The 14,421-nt window shown below is 46.1% G+C and overlaps 1 protein-coding gene across 30 annotated transcripts in view; it reads right to left on the bottom strand.

Annotated features, from left to right (window-relative positions):
* The window catches only part of LOC133350739 (ankyrin-3-like), a 263,868-nt gene that overhangs the window by 2,474 nt on the left and 246,973 nt on the right, over window positions 1–14,421 (bottom strand). For 21 of the 30 annotated variants that reach the window (XM_061565433.1, XM_061565430.1, XM_061565440.1 and 18 more), the window contains 10 exons: window positions 13,092–13,169; window positions 12,377–12,508; window positions 11,570–11,701; window positions 11,027–11,233; window positions 7,702–7,783; window positions 6,246–6,387; window positions 3,726–3,866; window positions 2,666–2,749; window positions 2,174–2,314; window positions 947–1,078 (listed from right to left, as the gene is read on the bottom strand). In XM_061565433.1, the coding sequence (XP_061421417.1) occupies window positions 947–1,078; window positions 2,174–2,314; window positions 2,666–2,749; window positions 3,726–3,866; window positions 6,246–6,387; window positions 7,702–7,783; window positions 11,027–11,233; window positions 11,570–11,701; window positions 12,377–12,508; window positions 13,092–13,169 (1,271 nt within the window). The remainder of the gene's footprint in view (window positions 1–946; window positions 1,079–2,173; window positions 2,315–2,665; window positions 2,750–3,725; window positions 3,867–6,245; window positions 6,388–7,701; window positions 7,784–11,026; window positions 11,234–11,569; window positions 11,702–12,376; window positions 12,509–13,091; window positions 13,170–14,421) is intronic. The other 9 variants (XM_061565436.1, XM_061565439.1, XM_061565443.1 and 6 more) reach the window with 9 other exon arrangements.

Here is a 14,421-nt window from a genome sequence, read left to right as displayed (position 1 = left end):
CGACAATGTTTCACACGTGGATACGTACAGATCTTTTCAATCTAGAATCAGAATCTGTATTAAGACTGGAAGAATCCCATGAGCTATGGAGCTCTGTTCCCCAGACGTCCAGTAATCCATCGTTAAAGAAGGGCCTCCTCCCATAGTGCGGGACTGTTGTGGTTATTTGACCATACTTCACCATTCTAGTCAGTGGGGGTTGGTGATGGCTAGTAGAATATATGTGGGAGCATAGAAGTACAACAGTGGATTTAGGTTGACTGCCATTTGCTGACCATAACATAGCCACTTAGCCAACAAGCACTAATCCAGGCACAAAACCTGCTTAGCATTCAAGATCTGACGAGATCGTGAACATTTCTGGTGCTTTTGGTCACACACACTATATTCATATGTGGAGAGAGTAATTTAACTAAAAGATGTCAGCTCAAACCCCAGACTACCCAGTAGGCATTTTCTGAGATTCTTTTTTAGAGTTCACGCCCCTGGTTGAATGGGCTCACTGGGCTGTTGAAAAGAGCACGCAGTGAGCACATGTTTTGATCGAAGCCAACGTAGGCATTGCAAACCTGTTTGCATACCAAAGTCGACGATGAATAATTGTGACGGGCAGGGGAGTACGGCGTTCCAGCATCGGATGGGTTCGTGGCCCAGACAACGCTGCTTACCTGTTCCACCAATCCAACGTGAACTTTACAAACAGTAGCGTAAGCTGCTTGCACGCTCCAGTTTGCAGGCAGTACAAATGCAACCAGGCTCGTTGGGCCAGTGGGGGTCCAGGGCACCAGGGTTATGAAGAGGGGGGGGGCATTGGATAGAGGGCCCCAATTGATTATTGCACCAGGGCCCATGTTAACCACACTACGCCACTGCCTTAAAAGGTTTGCAAAGCCTATGCTATTGCCACGTGTTTATGACCCAGCTGCAAAGGCCCACAGAGCGTTACCTTGTGAACACTTTTTTTGACCTTGGCAGCATTTGCTATCTTTCTCACACCCCCAGAATGCACCTCTGTCCTCTCACCCTGAATGATCGTTTTGGTGACGACCTTTGTGACAATGCGATCATCGGCACGGCTCTGCAGGAGGGCGGAATTGCGAGGGGGACAAGACATAGAATAGAGCAGAGTTGTTAATCACGGGGGACAACACTGAGCAGGAGGAATGGAACAAGGCTGGATTACGATAAACATTTTTCCACATTTAATACATTTTCTACATTAATTTCCTTCACCTACCAGTCTTTTTTCCAAGATTGTCCTGCTTAGAATATTGTTCTAAATCCTATTTGACAATATTTTTCATGCACTTAACTGAAAATCACGTGGAAGGGAAACTAGAGAACCCGGGGAAAGCCATTAAAACTCCAAAACATTGCGATGATACATCAGCGCTACACTTGTTTCACAGAGTCCTAGTTGAGTTCCACTGCTCCTCAGGTAGGCATCACACACACGATGCCGTGTGATCCATCAACCCTGCCCCTGCCCAAGTATCCAGGACACCAACCTCAAGGGATTATCCTGGGTAAAATATTTTAACGAACAAAACATAAAAGTTTAACACGTAGGCTTTCGCAACCAATGTCATCCATAATGTAGGTTTCTTTCGGTTTGATCGCGTAAATATGAATGTGTCGTTAAACCCGCCACCATCCACATAAACAGAACATGCCAATTTGTTCCTAGTACAGCACACCCGTGTGTTGGAGAGCAAATCCACAACATTTACAATTTTCTCTCCAACACCCCGGTGTGCTGTGCTAGTAACGAATTGGCATGTTCTGTTTACGTGGCAAACCTTACTAATTGGCTGTGTCAGGTGGTGCTTAACGACACATTTATATTTACGCGATCTAACCCAAAAAAATATTATGAAAACATAAAATAATCCAAAGTTTTGTATTAAAGCTGTGCACCGTCACATCCAATTCATTGAACAAATGTCTAAACCACACAAACAAATACAACAGGCTGCTGCATCAGCCCGGTGGAAGCATGACCCCAGAAACAAGAAACTAACGCAAAAGCAAAAATCCACACCCAAAAATCACTTGAGCAAAAAAACGTAAACTGCCTAAAAAAAGGTGGAAAATTCGAATTGCCTAAAAAAACATCTGTTCCTGCAGAGCTAGATACAGAATGAAGGCTTCAGCAAGGGAGGGTGTTTTATACCGTGAGGGGTCCTTCGAGCCCTGCGTTCAGGCTTCCGGCCTGCATCCTGGCGTAAGCGTCAGGGTCCGTGGCCTGCGTGATGACCTCTTCCCTCGCTGAGCCGTCGGGGGCAGTGACGCGGCGAATCAGTTTGCGCGTCACCTGGCCACCGCAGCGAGGCCACGTTGTGATTTAGAGCAAGCATTATGCAAATTTAAATCTTGGGGATTGTTTATGTTGATGAAGCTACTGTAATGCACACGACAGTGTTTTTGTTACAAAGCTCAACGACAAAATCATAAAACCGGTGATAATTACATTTCCAAGCTGAGGGTACACTGAAAGACAATCCCAACTTGAACAAGCGCTAATCAACACGGGTAGAGCACGACATTGTAACTCTGGTAACGAATCCAAGTAAACATCAAAACACGGTGAAAATGTTATGTATGTATGAATAACGAAACAGTGGCACGCCGGCATGATAAATGCAATGAATAGAAAGGATGTTACTTTTCGAGTGACGAGGTTTCCCTGTTCGTCGGTAAATTCTTCCACACACACAGGCCCAGCAGGGAGATCCAGCGGCTTGTCGCCCTGCGGCCATGTAAGACAGGACTTGCGGGGTTGAACAGGTCTCACCCACTACAAAGAGGTCGCATTTTGCTTGCCAATGTTACCCGCATCAGGGGCACCGTGAATTACGTTTTACATAAATCCTCAAAGTATCCCTCAATTCGTATTTAATCCAAGCTCATGCACCACTTTCAAATGCGTGGATGAAAATGAACGAGTAGAGTAATGGAGACAAGGAACTGAAAGCTCAGAACGAATCGTGCAAGGGGTCATGGTGCAATGTCTATGTTGTATGGAATGTTAAGATAGGACATATACCGTACTAATGATTATAGAATGAAAATACTTTAGACGTACAATTAAATAGGCCCACATCATTCTGCAGGCGTCTGTGCCTGGTCATGATAAAGGTGACGTTTCAGCTTTTATGTTTTTTCTCAAGAAAGTCGAAACTAAAGTGATGAAGAAGAGTTGGCAAGGGTCATAAGACCACACTGCTGAGTGGCTTGGTAAATAGACATTGCACTGTCTTACACAGGTTACAAATGATATATGCAGTATACCTTTTACAGGTGCAAAGTATCATTCTTTATTTTATAAGTGAGTACATAAAAATTAGCATTTAAAATAAGCCCAAAATGTGGATGACACAACTATTTGTTGTTCTTGTGGTCTAAGGACTTAAGAAAGTAACTACGGTATACTGTATACAATGTCTTCTTAAAACATTCTTTAAGATTTAAAGTAAAATGCTGAAGAAAACAAATCTCAATCCAAGGGACAAACATAACAACAAATTACACAGCACTGCAAGGCGTTCTTAAAATCAGAGCACTTGTCCACCCTAAGCAAGCAAAGAGAGGTTCAAAATGTTCTTGGAACAAGCCTTTAAAACAACAAATAAATAATCGACACTGATGCGGGTTGCACATCTATGCAGACGCACAGTATATACACACACACACATATACTAATGCTACCTGCGCCGCAAGGATACCTGAACAATTACACGTCGGCGGATCACCCTGGTGGTGACCGTCTGCTCCTCCTCCGAGCCAGAGCCGGAAGCGGACTGAGGTGCGGATTGAGAGGGGGGGGCGTCGGGCGCGCACGCGGGCACCGCACCACCGCAGTCTCTCTGCGCGCACGAGCGCACCCCCGAGGTGGAGGGCGAGAGGACAAAGCAGAGCAGCGTCACACACGCTGCCGCCACCGCTGCCACCACGAGCGGCAAGGAAAGCAGCTGCCTCAGGAGGAGCACGGCGAGCGCCCAAAGCATCGTCCTCTCCGCGCCGGCCCACGGCGGTGTGTCCAGCCGGCAGCGAGAGATCGAGAAGAGCAACTGCCACCGTCACCTTCTCCTGCTGCTGCCGCTCGGGACTCGGCGTCCCCTGGGCTAAAAATGACCGCCAGACCGCAGCCACGTTCGGGCACGCTGCCCCCCGCAACCCCTCCTTCCCGGGGGGAGATGGCCAATGACCGCCGCATGAGGATTATCACTTGCAGGTAGGTGGGGAGGCTTTACAAAAAAATATGCCTTAAGCATCGCAGCTTTTTTATTTTTAGCCGTTCTCACTGCACCGCAGGCAGCTTAATCAATGTCACGTTATCCGTTTCATTCCATGGCAGCGATTTACGAGAGAGAGACTGCCAAAGAGGGGAGTCTCGAGAAAAGGTGAAAGCAACGGTAGCATTGGTGGTGCTGTGCGTCCAACCTGCCACTGTAAAGACGCTGGTGTCACAACTCAGAAATATTTTCATTTTACTTCACTCAATAATAATAATTTCGGATAAACATAAATAATAAACATGATCCTAGATCGTACATTCCAAATGGTGCGCAAAGACCCTGAAATATACATTAAAAATAAGAAAAATTAAAATGTAGTATATGTTTGTGATCAGCAGTGCAACTAATTTATTTTACCAATAGAAAATAACCTGCCGAAAAGAGACCACTATTCATGCCTTCTAAACTCTGGAGACAACGGCATATCTTCCCTGACAAGACACGATACAATATTTTCATTGAGCCCAAGCATATGAACAAAATTTGTTACACATCAAGTTAAGCTAGATTTATTGCGATTCCAATGAAAACCGACATTTGATACGGGAAGCAATTTCATTTCACGGAGACATATACTAAAGTGTCAAGTGGACTCGATAATGAGACTGCCAAAACCATATCCATAAAAACGGTTCTGTGTTATTATTAAATTCCCACTTGCAGCTCTATTTTATGTCAATACTAATGCTAACGTGTTACATTCCTCCGTAGGTCTCGGCCAGCAATGCCACTTAACAGCAATTCGTCTTGCCAACGCAGGGAATAGGCAAGAGACCAGGACACACGATGACGCACTATTAGCCACGGAGAAGTTTAATTCAAAGCCCACAAATCGAAATATGATTCCTTTCCCCACAGTATTCAAGGAGCAGTTTATTGCACACCCGTGCAATTAACCACAGCTTCCCATACAATTCACACGCAATCCGTTGTCCCTGTGTGTGTGCCGGGCAAACTGTAAACCCTGCGTTGGGTTCTGCTGCATCCGACTGTGGTGGAAAAAAAAGCGGGAAGTCAAAACGAAAAATATTTTAAACTATTTTTTTATTTTACCAGTTAAGGCTCACTGAGCTATAGAGCTCTTTTTCAGAAGCAACCTGACCACAAATGATAGCTCAGCAAAGCGTCTCATCAAGTGGAAATTTATAGCAGCCAAATACTCTAAACGCATGTTTCTAAATGTCGAAAGTAAATACCGGAGGACCCGGAGAACAATCCACGTGACCACGGGGAGAGAGACATGCAAACTCCAAATATACAACAGGCGTCAGGGTCGGGATAGAACCCATGACCTCCTGTATACCAGGCGAGGTAGTTAACATCTCGCCACCCGCGGTGCGACAAGTCAGATACCAAATGGCCGGCAGGGCTTATGATACAAAGTGCAGCAAGTGAGTTATAATCTCGGCCTGGCGATGCCGCTAGGGAGCGGCGAACTGAGGTAAGACTGCACCTTCACGGGACCTGGGACCTCCTCCTTCACATCGTGAAGCTGTGACGATGGCACGTGCGCCACCGGACACACACCACGCACTGTATTTGCTATTATTACGATTGCCTTTTTTTTTACCAAGGAAGGCCTCGCTGAGTCTCAGGACTCTTTTTTTCAGGAGGGTCCGGCCAAGTGTTTCGCAGTCGTAGGTGATAGTTATGTGTAATGCCAATTGGGTAATTTGTAGGTAATTCTCAGCATTGGGAAGTTTAGCTAATACCAGTTACATTGTATAATATTTGTTGCTTTGGGAGAAAACTGGAGTACCCACAGGAAACCCATGAGGAGCAGGGGGAGAACATACACAACTCCAAAAGGAAAGGTGCTCCAAGTCGTGAATCAAACTCGGGTCCCTCTTGCCATGAGGCAAAAACGTCACCACTGCACCACCCTGCCTCCTATTGCTGCCCTTCTTACTGAATTCAACTCGGGTGAGAGGTCAAGTCAAACTATACCTCTCTGCTGCTGGGAGCCCCGGGTTTTCCATCCATGGCGTGAAGCCCTCTGCCCGGCCCGTCCGTCTCCAGGTGTTTGTGAGATCCAAATGGCTTGGTCTGTCCCACCACCAGCTGCTCAGCCTCGTCTCTCCTCCGCACACTGCACGGTCATGTGAAGTGGCAAGGAAGCATCTTAGAGTTAATTACAAACTGCCAGCGACGAGAGTTTAAGCTCTACTTCACCGGAAGCACCCAGGCGATCCGTGCTGTTGACTCCTTGTCCCTGCTCAAGTCCAGGCTCAAGACAACCCATGTTTCCTCTGGCTATGACGGACTTGCATCCCTCTCTCTCATTAAAATAATTAGGCATACTGTGTCTCTACACAAGTGTTCTTCATTGCAATGCCCGTGGGCCACTGGCGGCCCCTTTAGTGCAGCTCCTGAGATGCGGCCCTCCGCCAATACACAAATAGTGAAAACAACCCATTATCATCGTCCTGTCAAAATCCCAATGGTTTCAAATGTGTAGCAGCCCTCACTCTGATGATGTCTTATCAGCGAAAGTGGCCCCCCTCTGAAAATTAGTGCAAAACGCTGCTCTACACCATCATTGCAATGCGTCAGACTGAGATGCTATTTACATATTAGCCTTTTGCCCATCCAATGATGGGTGTATTGCAGTAAATCTGAAACTTGCAAGCGAAAAGCAGACCGCTACGTGATATTCATTGCATCCATTCGTGTGCAGTTTGTAAGAGCGCGGTGACACAGACTTATTTCATTTAAGTGTGATAATCCCTTGTTCATCATGACCTCCTTTTTACTTCTATGTCTCAATAGCGTTACGAAGATCGCATGACGTGAGGGTTCTGCCTTTGTAGTGAGGGCTGTGAGTTGATGCTGAGGAGGGGGGGTGGAGGCACCTTGCCCCCCCATGTGGAGCGACGTCACCCGCTAATTATTATTAATGGCGGGGGGGTGTCCATTTGGAGGACGTCACCTGTTCATGATTATTAATGAGGGGGGCTGGTCGACGTGGATTGACGTCACGTGCGGGAGACACAGACATTCTTGGCTCATTATAGTAGTAAATTATATCATATTGTAATATTTAAATAAAGTTATGTTAAAATTAACCAGATTCTTTAGAGTGCTTTCAATCCCAAAAATGTTTGCAGTCAGGGGCGATGTCATGTGTAATCCCAATTGAGTAATTTGCTGGTTATTTTTCAGCATTGGAATATTTGGCCAATACCATTGACATGAAACGTTTATTTCATTTTTACTCCAGGAGGAAACCGCATAATCTAGAGAAAACCCATGCAGAACAGGGAGAGAACATATAATTCCAAACAAAAAGGTGGCCCGAGTCGGGAATGGAACCCAGGTTCGTTCCTCCTGCGAGGCGGAAGTGCTAGCACTGCGCCACCCTGCCGCCCGCGTTGCTGTGCGACGCATTAGTGGCGGTGAGCACCTTGTGTCGTCCATGTTGATGCCGTCCCGGCTGACTACTGGCATCGCTCCTGTCCTCACGCTCACGGCAGGACTGTCCAACCCTGATAACACACACATACCCTCACAGTTACAAACGTGCACAGGTCTCAAGATTGGCTTTGTAGACTGTTGGTACAAAGTGCTGTTGGCGAGCGCCTATTAAGGCCGACAGGGCATGCTTGAGGAGATATGGCGAGCATCGTGGAGAGGTGGATCCAGAGGCGTAGCTAGGATATTTTGCGCCCGGGGACGAACTATAAAATTGGCGCCCCCCCCCCCCCCTTTAATCACATTTTCCTATTACATCGAATAAGGAATAACAATTTAAATTTTAATGAAACATTTTATATAAAGAAGCAAATTTATAGAAATTATATTACATGGCTCACTCAGTCACTGTCGTAGACTGGTTGACATAGTCTACAAAATATTAATTTTTCTTGATTTCACTGTCGCAAACTGGTTAATCACGTAATCAAAATCTGTTTTTTTACAATGTTTATCTTTCAACGCTAAGAAGAGCAAGATCGCTGAGACGATCTTGTCCCATTGAAGCTCGCAAATACGACAAAATAAGTTTCAATTTGCTGAACGACCGCTCACAGCTTGCAATTGAAACTGCTATTGATAATGAAATTTGCAATGAAATTCGCAAATTCGGAAATATGTCGTCTCCATAAAACACAATAAAACTAAGAAGATCCAAAGGAGTGTCTGGTAGAACTTAATTCTGATTACTGAGCAGCATTTTGCAATCTCCAATTTCTGTGAAAAGTTCGTGGCCATTGATGTCGGTGTCATAGAAATTTCCAAAATCTGTGCAATTTCGACGAATTGCATCGACATCTGTGTCGGATAGATCCAAATTTCGTGTTCAGGTCTTTTAGTCGTAAAAACCGTGTTGACATCTCCTGTCGAAGTCGATCAAAAACTCTCTTCATAACGTGCACAATTTGTTCTTCTGCTGAAAGTCCTGCATTTCATGCCAGTTCTCCTGGCATCTTCTGACGTCGCCTAATTCTTCTGTCCACATCGATCCCCCAGGCTGTGCATCTTATTTTGGCGTTTTCTACAGCAACTTGGCTCAAATCATCACGAAGCTTGACAAATTCATGCTCCAAAGATTCAAGATCAGTTGCTGCTTCCTTGAAATTCATAGTAGGATTCTGTAAGCGCTTCTGAACACGATCAATGTTTCCAAGAATGACATTCCAGAAATGTAATAAAACTATGAAGTTAAAATTTAATACGCATGCCTGTAACTTGTCTGCATCACTTCTGGTTTCAGGCATCATAGTTACGTCCTCCGATAATTTGTCTAGCAGCCATACTAGTTCATCCAGTCCTTCATAGATAGCTTTAACAGCTTCTGATTGTGTACTCCAGCGTGTTTCAGACTCCCGCTTTACTGTGATGGGCACAGCTTTTTTTAACTCTTCCCAACGAATTGTTGAACGAGAGAAAAACAAATATATACTTTCAACTGTTCCAAAAAATGTGACGACAAGTGGATCCTGTTAAGCTGAGTGTACTCCTGCTAAGTTTAAGCTGTGGTTGTCACAGTTGACAAACAATGCTCTGTAATTTTTGTCACATATTCGTTGTTGAAGGCCGGATATATGCCCAGTCATCACAGCAGCATTGTCATAACATTGTGCCCGACATTCGGCTAGAGGTACGTTGTCAGATTTCAGTCTCTCGACGATGACTCTTTTTAGGTTTGCTGCATCTTTTGCATGTATATCGATATAACCTAAAAAATATTATTTGATAGTTACTTTTTTAGTTTGAAAATCCACATCCACAAATCTTACGACCTGAGAAAGCTGTTCCCGATGTCCGAGATCAGGAGTTGAGTCAAGTAAGATACCATAGTACTTGTTTTTCCTGATATCACTCAACAATTGGTTCTTTACAGTCGACGCAAGTATGTGGATAAATTCATTCTGGATTTCCGGTGACAAATAAGAAACTGATCCCAGATTTTCTCCTGCGTGCTGCACGTCTTTTGCTAACAATGGGTCATACTGAGCAACGAGTTTGATCAGCGCGAGAAAGTTTCGAACATTTTTCCGCATTCAAATTTTCCTCATGGCCACGTAGTGCCAAATTTTTTGAAACCAGAAACTTAACACAGGTGAGTATCCTTTGCAATATATCTCGCCAACGTTATTTTTCCAAATGAATCTGAGCTTGAACCACTGCGTCAAATTCCAGTACCATCAATTATCCTTCGTTCGGCTTCCTTCCGTGCGGTGGCTAGGATTGTTTTCATGAGAATTTAGTTTTTCTGGCTTTCTCCACTTGTTGAAACCGTTTGTTAACTCAAACGAAGCTTGTGAGTTTGAACTCGATGATGTAAATAATAGACAACAGAAACAGTAAGCAGCTTTATTGATTGGTGAATATAATAGCCACGAACGATTCACTTCCTCTCCGTTCGCTAGTCGGCGTTTAAACCATGCTGATGTAATTGAACGTTCTCTGAATACTGATGATAGATTGTCTCTGTGCTGAAAAGGCAAGGATCCGAGAGTAATCATTTCATTGCGAAGAGGTTGTGATATTTTCGATAGCTTTGTCGTTTTATCAAATTCTAAGTAGCCAACATTGTGAAACCTTAGTACAGCAGGAACAGCATCATAATGAGTATTTTCAGCGTCTCTATCAGAAGATTCTTCTATCTCATCTTCCCCGTTACTGTCAACAAGTTCATCATCATGTCGTAGTTTCCGCCACCAAAAAACAGGCCAGTGACTAAGGCTGAAAGACTGCGCCTGTTTGTTGTTTGGGACGTTCTTCCATGTAAGTTCTTAATAGGCGCGCATACCAAAATGTAATTACATGACATGTAGGCTGTGTGTGGCGGGATATATAAACTTTTAGGTTGAGGTGTAGATTTGTGCAGTAGTTTCAGGCTGCCGCGCCCGCCGCAATAAGTTATAATGTAACGTTGTAAGCCTCATTTTGGCGCCCCCTTTACCTTGGCGCCCGGGGACACGTGTACCCCCCTGCCCCCCCCTAGCTACGCCTCTGGGTGGATCCCTCGTACACAACCGGGATTTGAACCCGCGTCCCATCCATCGGAGGGCATTGCGTTGAACATCCAACGCTGCTGCCTCATGAACGCACAATGATGATGGTTCAAACAACACACGTCAAAAGTACATGAGCATATGGTGCTGTTGCTACACATGCTTTCACGATGGGAAAAATATTGCATTGTTTGGTATTAAACAGATAAGTATACAGGAAAGAAAACGAAATGTAAGGAAAAGGAAAATAACAAAAGTAAAATATAAAACCTGAATCTCCGAGGGAAAGATCATCCTCCGACGCGACCATGGGCGCCAAGTTACGCCCGGCCTCGTCGGCCGTCCCCGGAGCCACCGGCGACAGTGGAGGTGTCCCGTTGACCTCTACGGTCGTGTCTGGCCCCCAGCTCAGTTTGGGTCGGGCGGCCGACCCCGGGAACAAGGGGGAAGGCAACTCATCGGGCGGGGGGGAGACTCCTTGACGGCGTTCGTGAAGAACGATGAACAAACACAAAATAAACATGAACGGTGAATTAAATGGTAAAATGAACAAAAATGCCTTCACATCCACAACAACAACAAAATGAAGGTGAAAACGAAACTGCGAACTCAAGCGCAATGGAAACAATGGCAAAAGCGGGCACTGTTGGAAAATGAAACGCGACGCTGCCAAACGCCTCGCCTGCTGAATCCGTGCAGTGGAACGCAGACCCCTAATCCCTGTACCTTTGACTGTGCCGGGGACGCTAATTCAGACCTCGTTGCGCATCACGGTGTTGGGTTGCTCGCTATCGCTCGCTCGCGTGCGCTCACCGTCAGACTCATCCAATGCGATCGTTCCCTCGATCTCGCTGTAGGAGCGTGCGCCCCGTCCGGCCCCTCTCTCCACGAGGCTCACGATGTCGAGCCGGTGGATCCGCGTGAGGGCCACTTTCAGCTTCTCCACTGCAGAGGAAGAAGGCAACGTCAAGCTAACCCTTCCATCATAGGTGGAGTTTGATTTCTCTGATAGTAAAGAAACAGAAATATGATCCGTGATGAGCTGCACTGGCTACCTATTAAATACAGGATTGCGTATAAATTATGCCTACTCATCTTCAAGAATCTCCATCGATCTGCTCCGTCCTATCTCCCCGATCAGTGCGTACCGGCTCGTGGTGACCTGCTGCTGTACCCGCAGCCATGTAAACCGCGATATGGCCAGCGCAGTTTCGGGGTCTCTGGCCTAAAGACCTGAAACACGCTACCGGCTCACACTCGGGATCCATCCCTGAGTCTGAGCCAGTTCTGCAACAGACTCAAAATGGTGTTGTTTTAGAGAGTCTACTTCAATGTGTGATCAATGTGCATTCGTGATGAACTGCACTCATAACAGTAGCCAATAACAAATGTTCTTACTTACTTTACTTACTTATATAATCGGAGGTGCGGGTCAGTATCAGTCTGACATACATATGTATGAAAAACTGTTAACAAGGCAGGAAGGTGGCATCAGACGTTAGATGAGAATGAGCGTAACGGTGCAAAACCAAGGAGGTGGGGGGCCAACGCGTGTGACGACGCTTGGCAACGCTTGGTGACGTGAGCTAGCGAGCGCATGCCGGGCAAGGCGGGACGCACCGGTGGCGGCCGGGCCGTCGTGCGCCGTCCACTGGCGGAGTAGCTCGTGGCCCTGCTCCGCCACCGAGATGGGGTTCTCCATCCGAATCCGGTTGATTTGGTCCTCGTGGAAACTCAGCTCACGGGCCAGCTCTGCGCAGCCGCATGATGGAATCGTCCACAGGTTTGGGTAAAACATTTTTTATTAAATACACGGCAGTTAAAATTGCGTCACGTGAAATCTGTCTCGCCGAGTGTCTAAATGCGTATGGACCACGGCCAAATGAGGCTTACCACTTAAAAATGGCATTCAAGTGATATTTAACCCATCGCTGCAAATATCTCAGCCGCACTAATCAGGTTCGAGAGGGGAATGTTTTACATCTGGAAAAAAATGCTGTGTCTCAATTCAACCGCGCTGAGTCACTTTTGTCACTGCAAGGGCCTCATGCAAAGACAGCAGTGACCGGATGCCTGTGTTCATCAGTGGTTGCCGGCCAAAAGTATTTGAAAGTCTGATATAGCCCTCAGTAAGCAAAAGGTTCCACAGCCCACATTTAGATGATTATTTATGAATGGCTGATGTAAATTCTAATGGGCCGCAAATCTTACATTTCGCACAAATACAGCCAAGCCTATGCTTAAAACTATTAGCATCTATTAAACTGTGCTACGTATTATCTGTTATTATTGCCAGCCCTACAATAACGCACGATCGGATGCATGCATATCTTACCAGGCCAGCTAATGCCCAAATGTCCTGCGATTTCTGACAACCGCAAGCTGGTCCTCTCACTCGGACTGTGACCAGCAGCTGAAAAAAATAATCACAAACCATGTTCATCAGCAAATTAACACAATCCTCTTGAGGAAAATGTGCCTATTGGGGTATGCAGTAGGATATTTACAACAATGCTTTCATGAGATCACCCAATTACAGTCACGGGGAAAAAGATGCAGCATAGCATGTGTTCATGTCAATTATGGAGGATGAATGGATGGGGCAGTTGGGTGCATGCATATTGGGAAGCCGATAAACGAGAGGAAACAACGTTGACACATTTCACAGACGATTGCATGGGATCAAGGACATTGCACGTGGAAGTTGCAGCAGATGGCATGCACTACATAGCATGCAGGGTGCGCGCAGTGTGGCGGAATTTCGTCTGCTGCTGCTGCTGCCTGTTACCCACGGAGGCATCTCGCTGCCGAGGCCGGGGTGAGTTAATGTAGCGCCGTGCCGTACGTGAATGACACACAGCAGCATCTCCGCCAATTGACGGGCAGATGCAGCAGAGACCCGGTGCACATGTTTCATGAAAACAAACGTTCTGAGGTGGTCGTACACAACACCGTTTGAAAAACAGAAGAGGGAAATGACGCGGGCTTTGTTTTTCAAACGTGCAGTCAGTTGACAAAGTGAACAAGTCGGTTTATATTGTACAGCATCAGAGCAAACTCTCTTCAGTTGTAAACAGTCAAAATACAGCAAAAGCAATTTTTGAAATGCATATATTTTGTTTCAAACAAGTTTTAATTGCAACAACCAATAGCTGCCAGTGGCGTAACATGGTTGGCACGGGTCCTGGTGCCAGGAATGAAATGGCACCCTCCGCCCCAGTCCAATTTCTCTGCCCTCTTTACATCCTGGGGCTCCTCTGGCCCCTGGGCCCCAGTGCAGTTGCACTGCCTGCACACTCAATAGCTCCACCATGGAACGCTGTACACTTATAAACAAGAGTTTGCTTGCTCTCAATTTGCAAAATTGTATTTTGACAGCACTCCTCAGCACCTTTTTTACAGGACGTGTTCACGATCGTGACATTTCTTGTCGTGGGCAAAAGTGCACCGCAAATGAGAATAACATTGGGCGCTCATGGCCACATAGACGCATCGGCGTTCGGCAGGCCGACGTCACCGACGCACATCCACACGGGGGCGTCCAGGCGCGTACAAGCATGCATGCGAAGACGTCACAGACAATGGAAACAATGGAGACAATGGAGCACCAGACGAATGGAGATGGCGTGTGCGGCGCGCAGGACTGATCGCGGACGTCAGTCTGG

Source organism: Lethenteron reissneri, chromosome 34 (genome assembly GCF_015708825.2).
Source record: "Lethenteron reissneri isolate LAM-NWPU_2019-01 chromosome 34, ASM1570882v1, whole genome shotgun sequence".
NCBI classification, from domain to species: domain Eukaryota; kingdom Metazoa; phylum Chordata; class Hyperoartia; order Petromyzontiformes; family Petromyzontidae; genus Lethenteron; species Lethenteron reissneri.
Note: the sequence above shows the minus strand (reverse complement) of the source record. Positions and strands in the feature narration are given on the sequence as shown.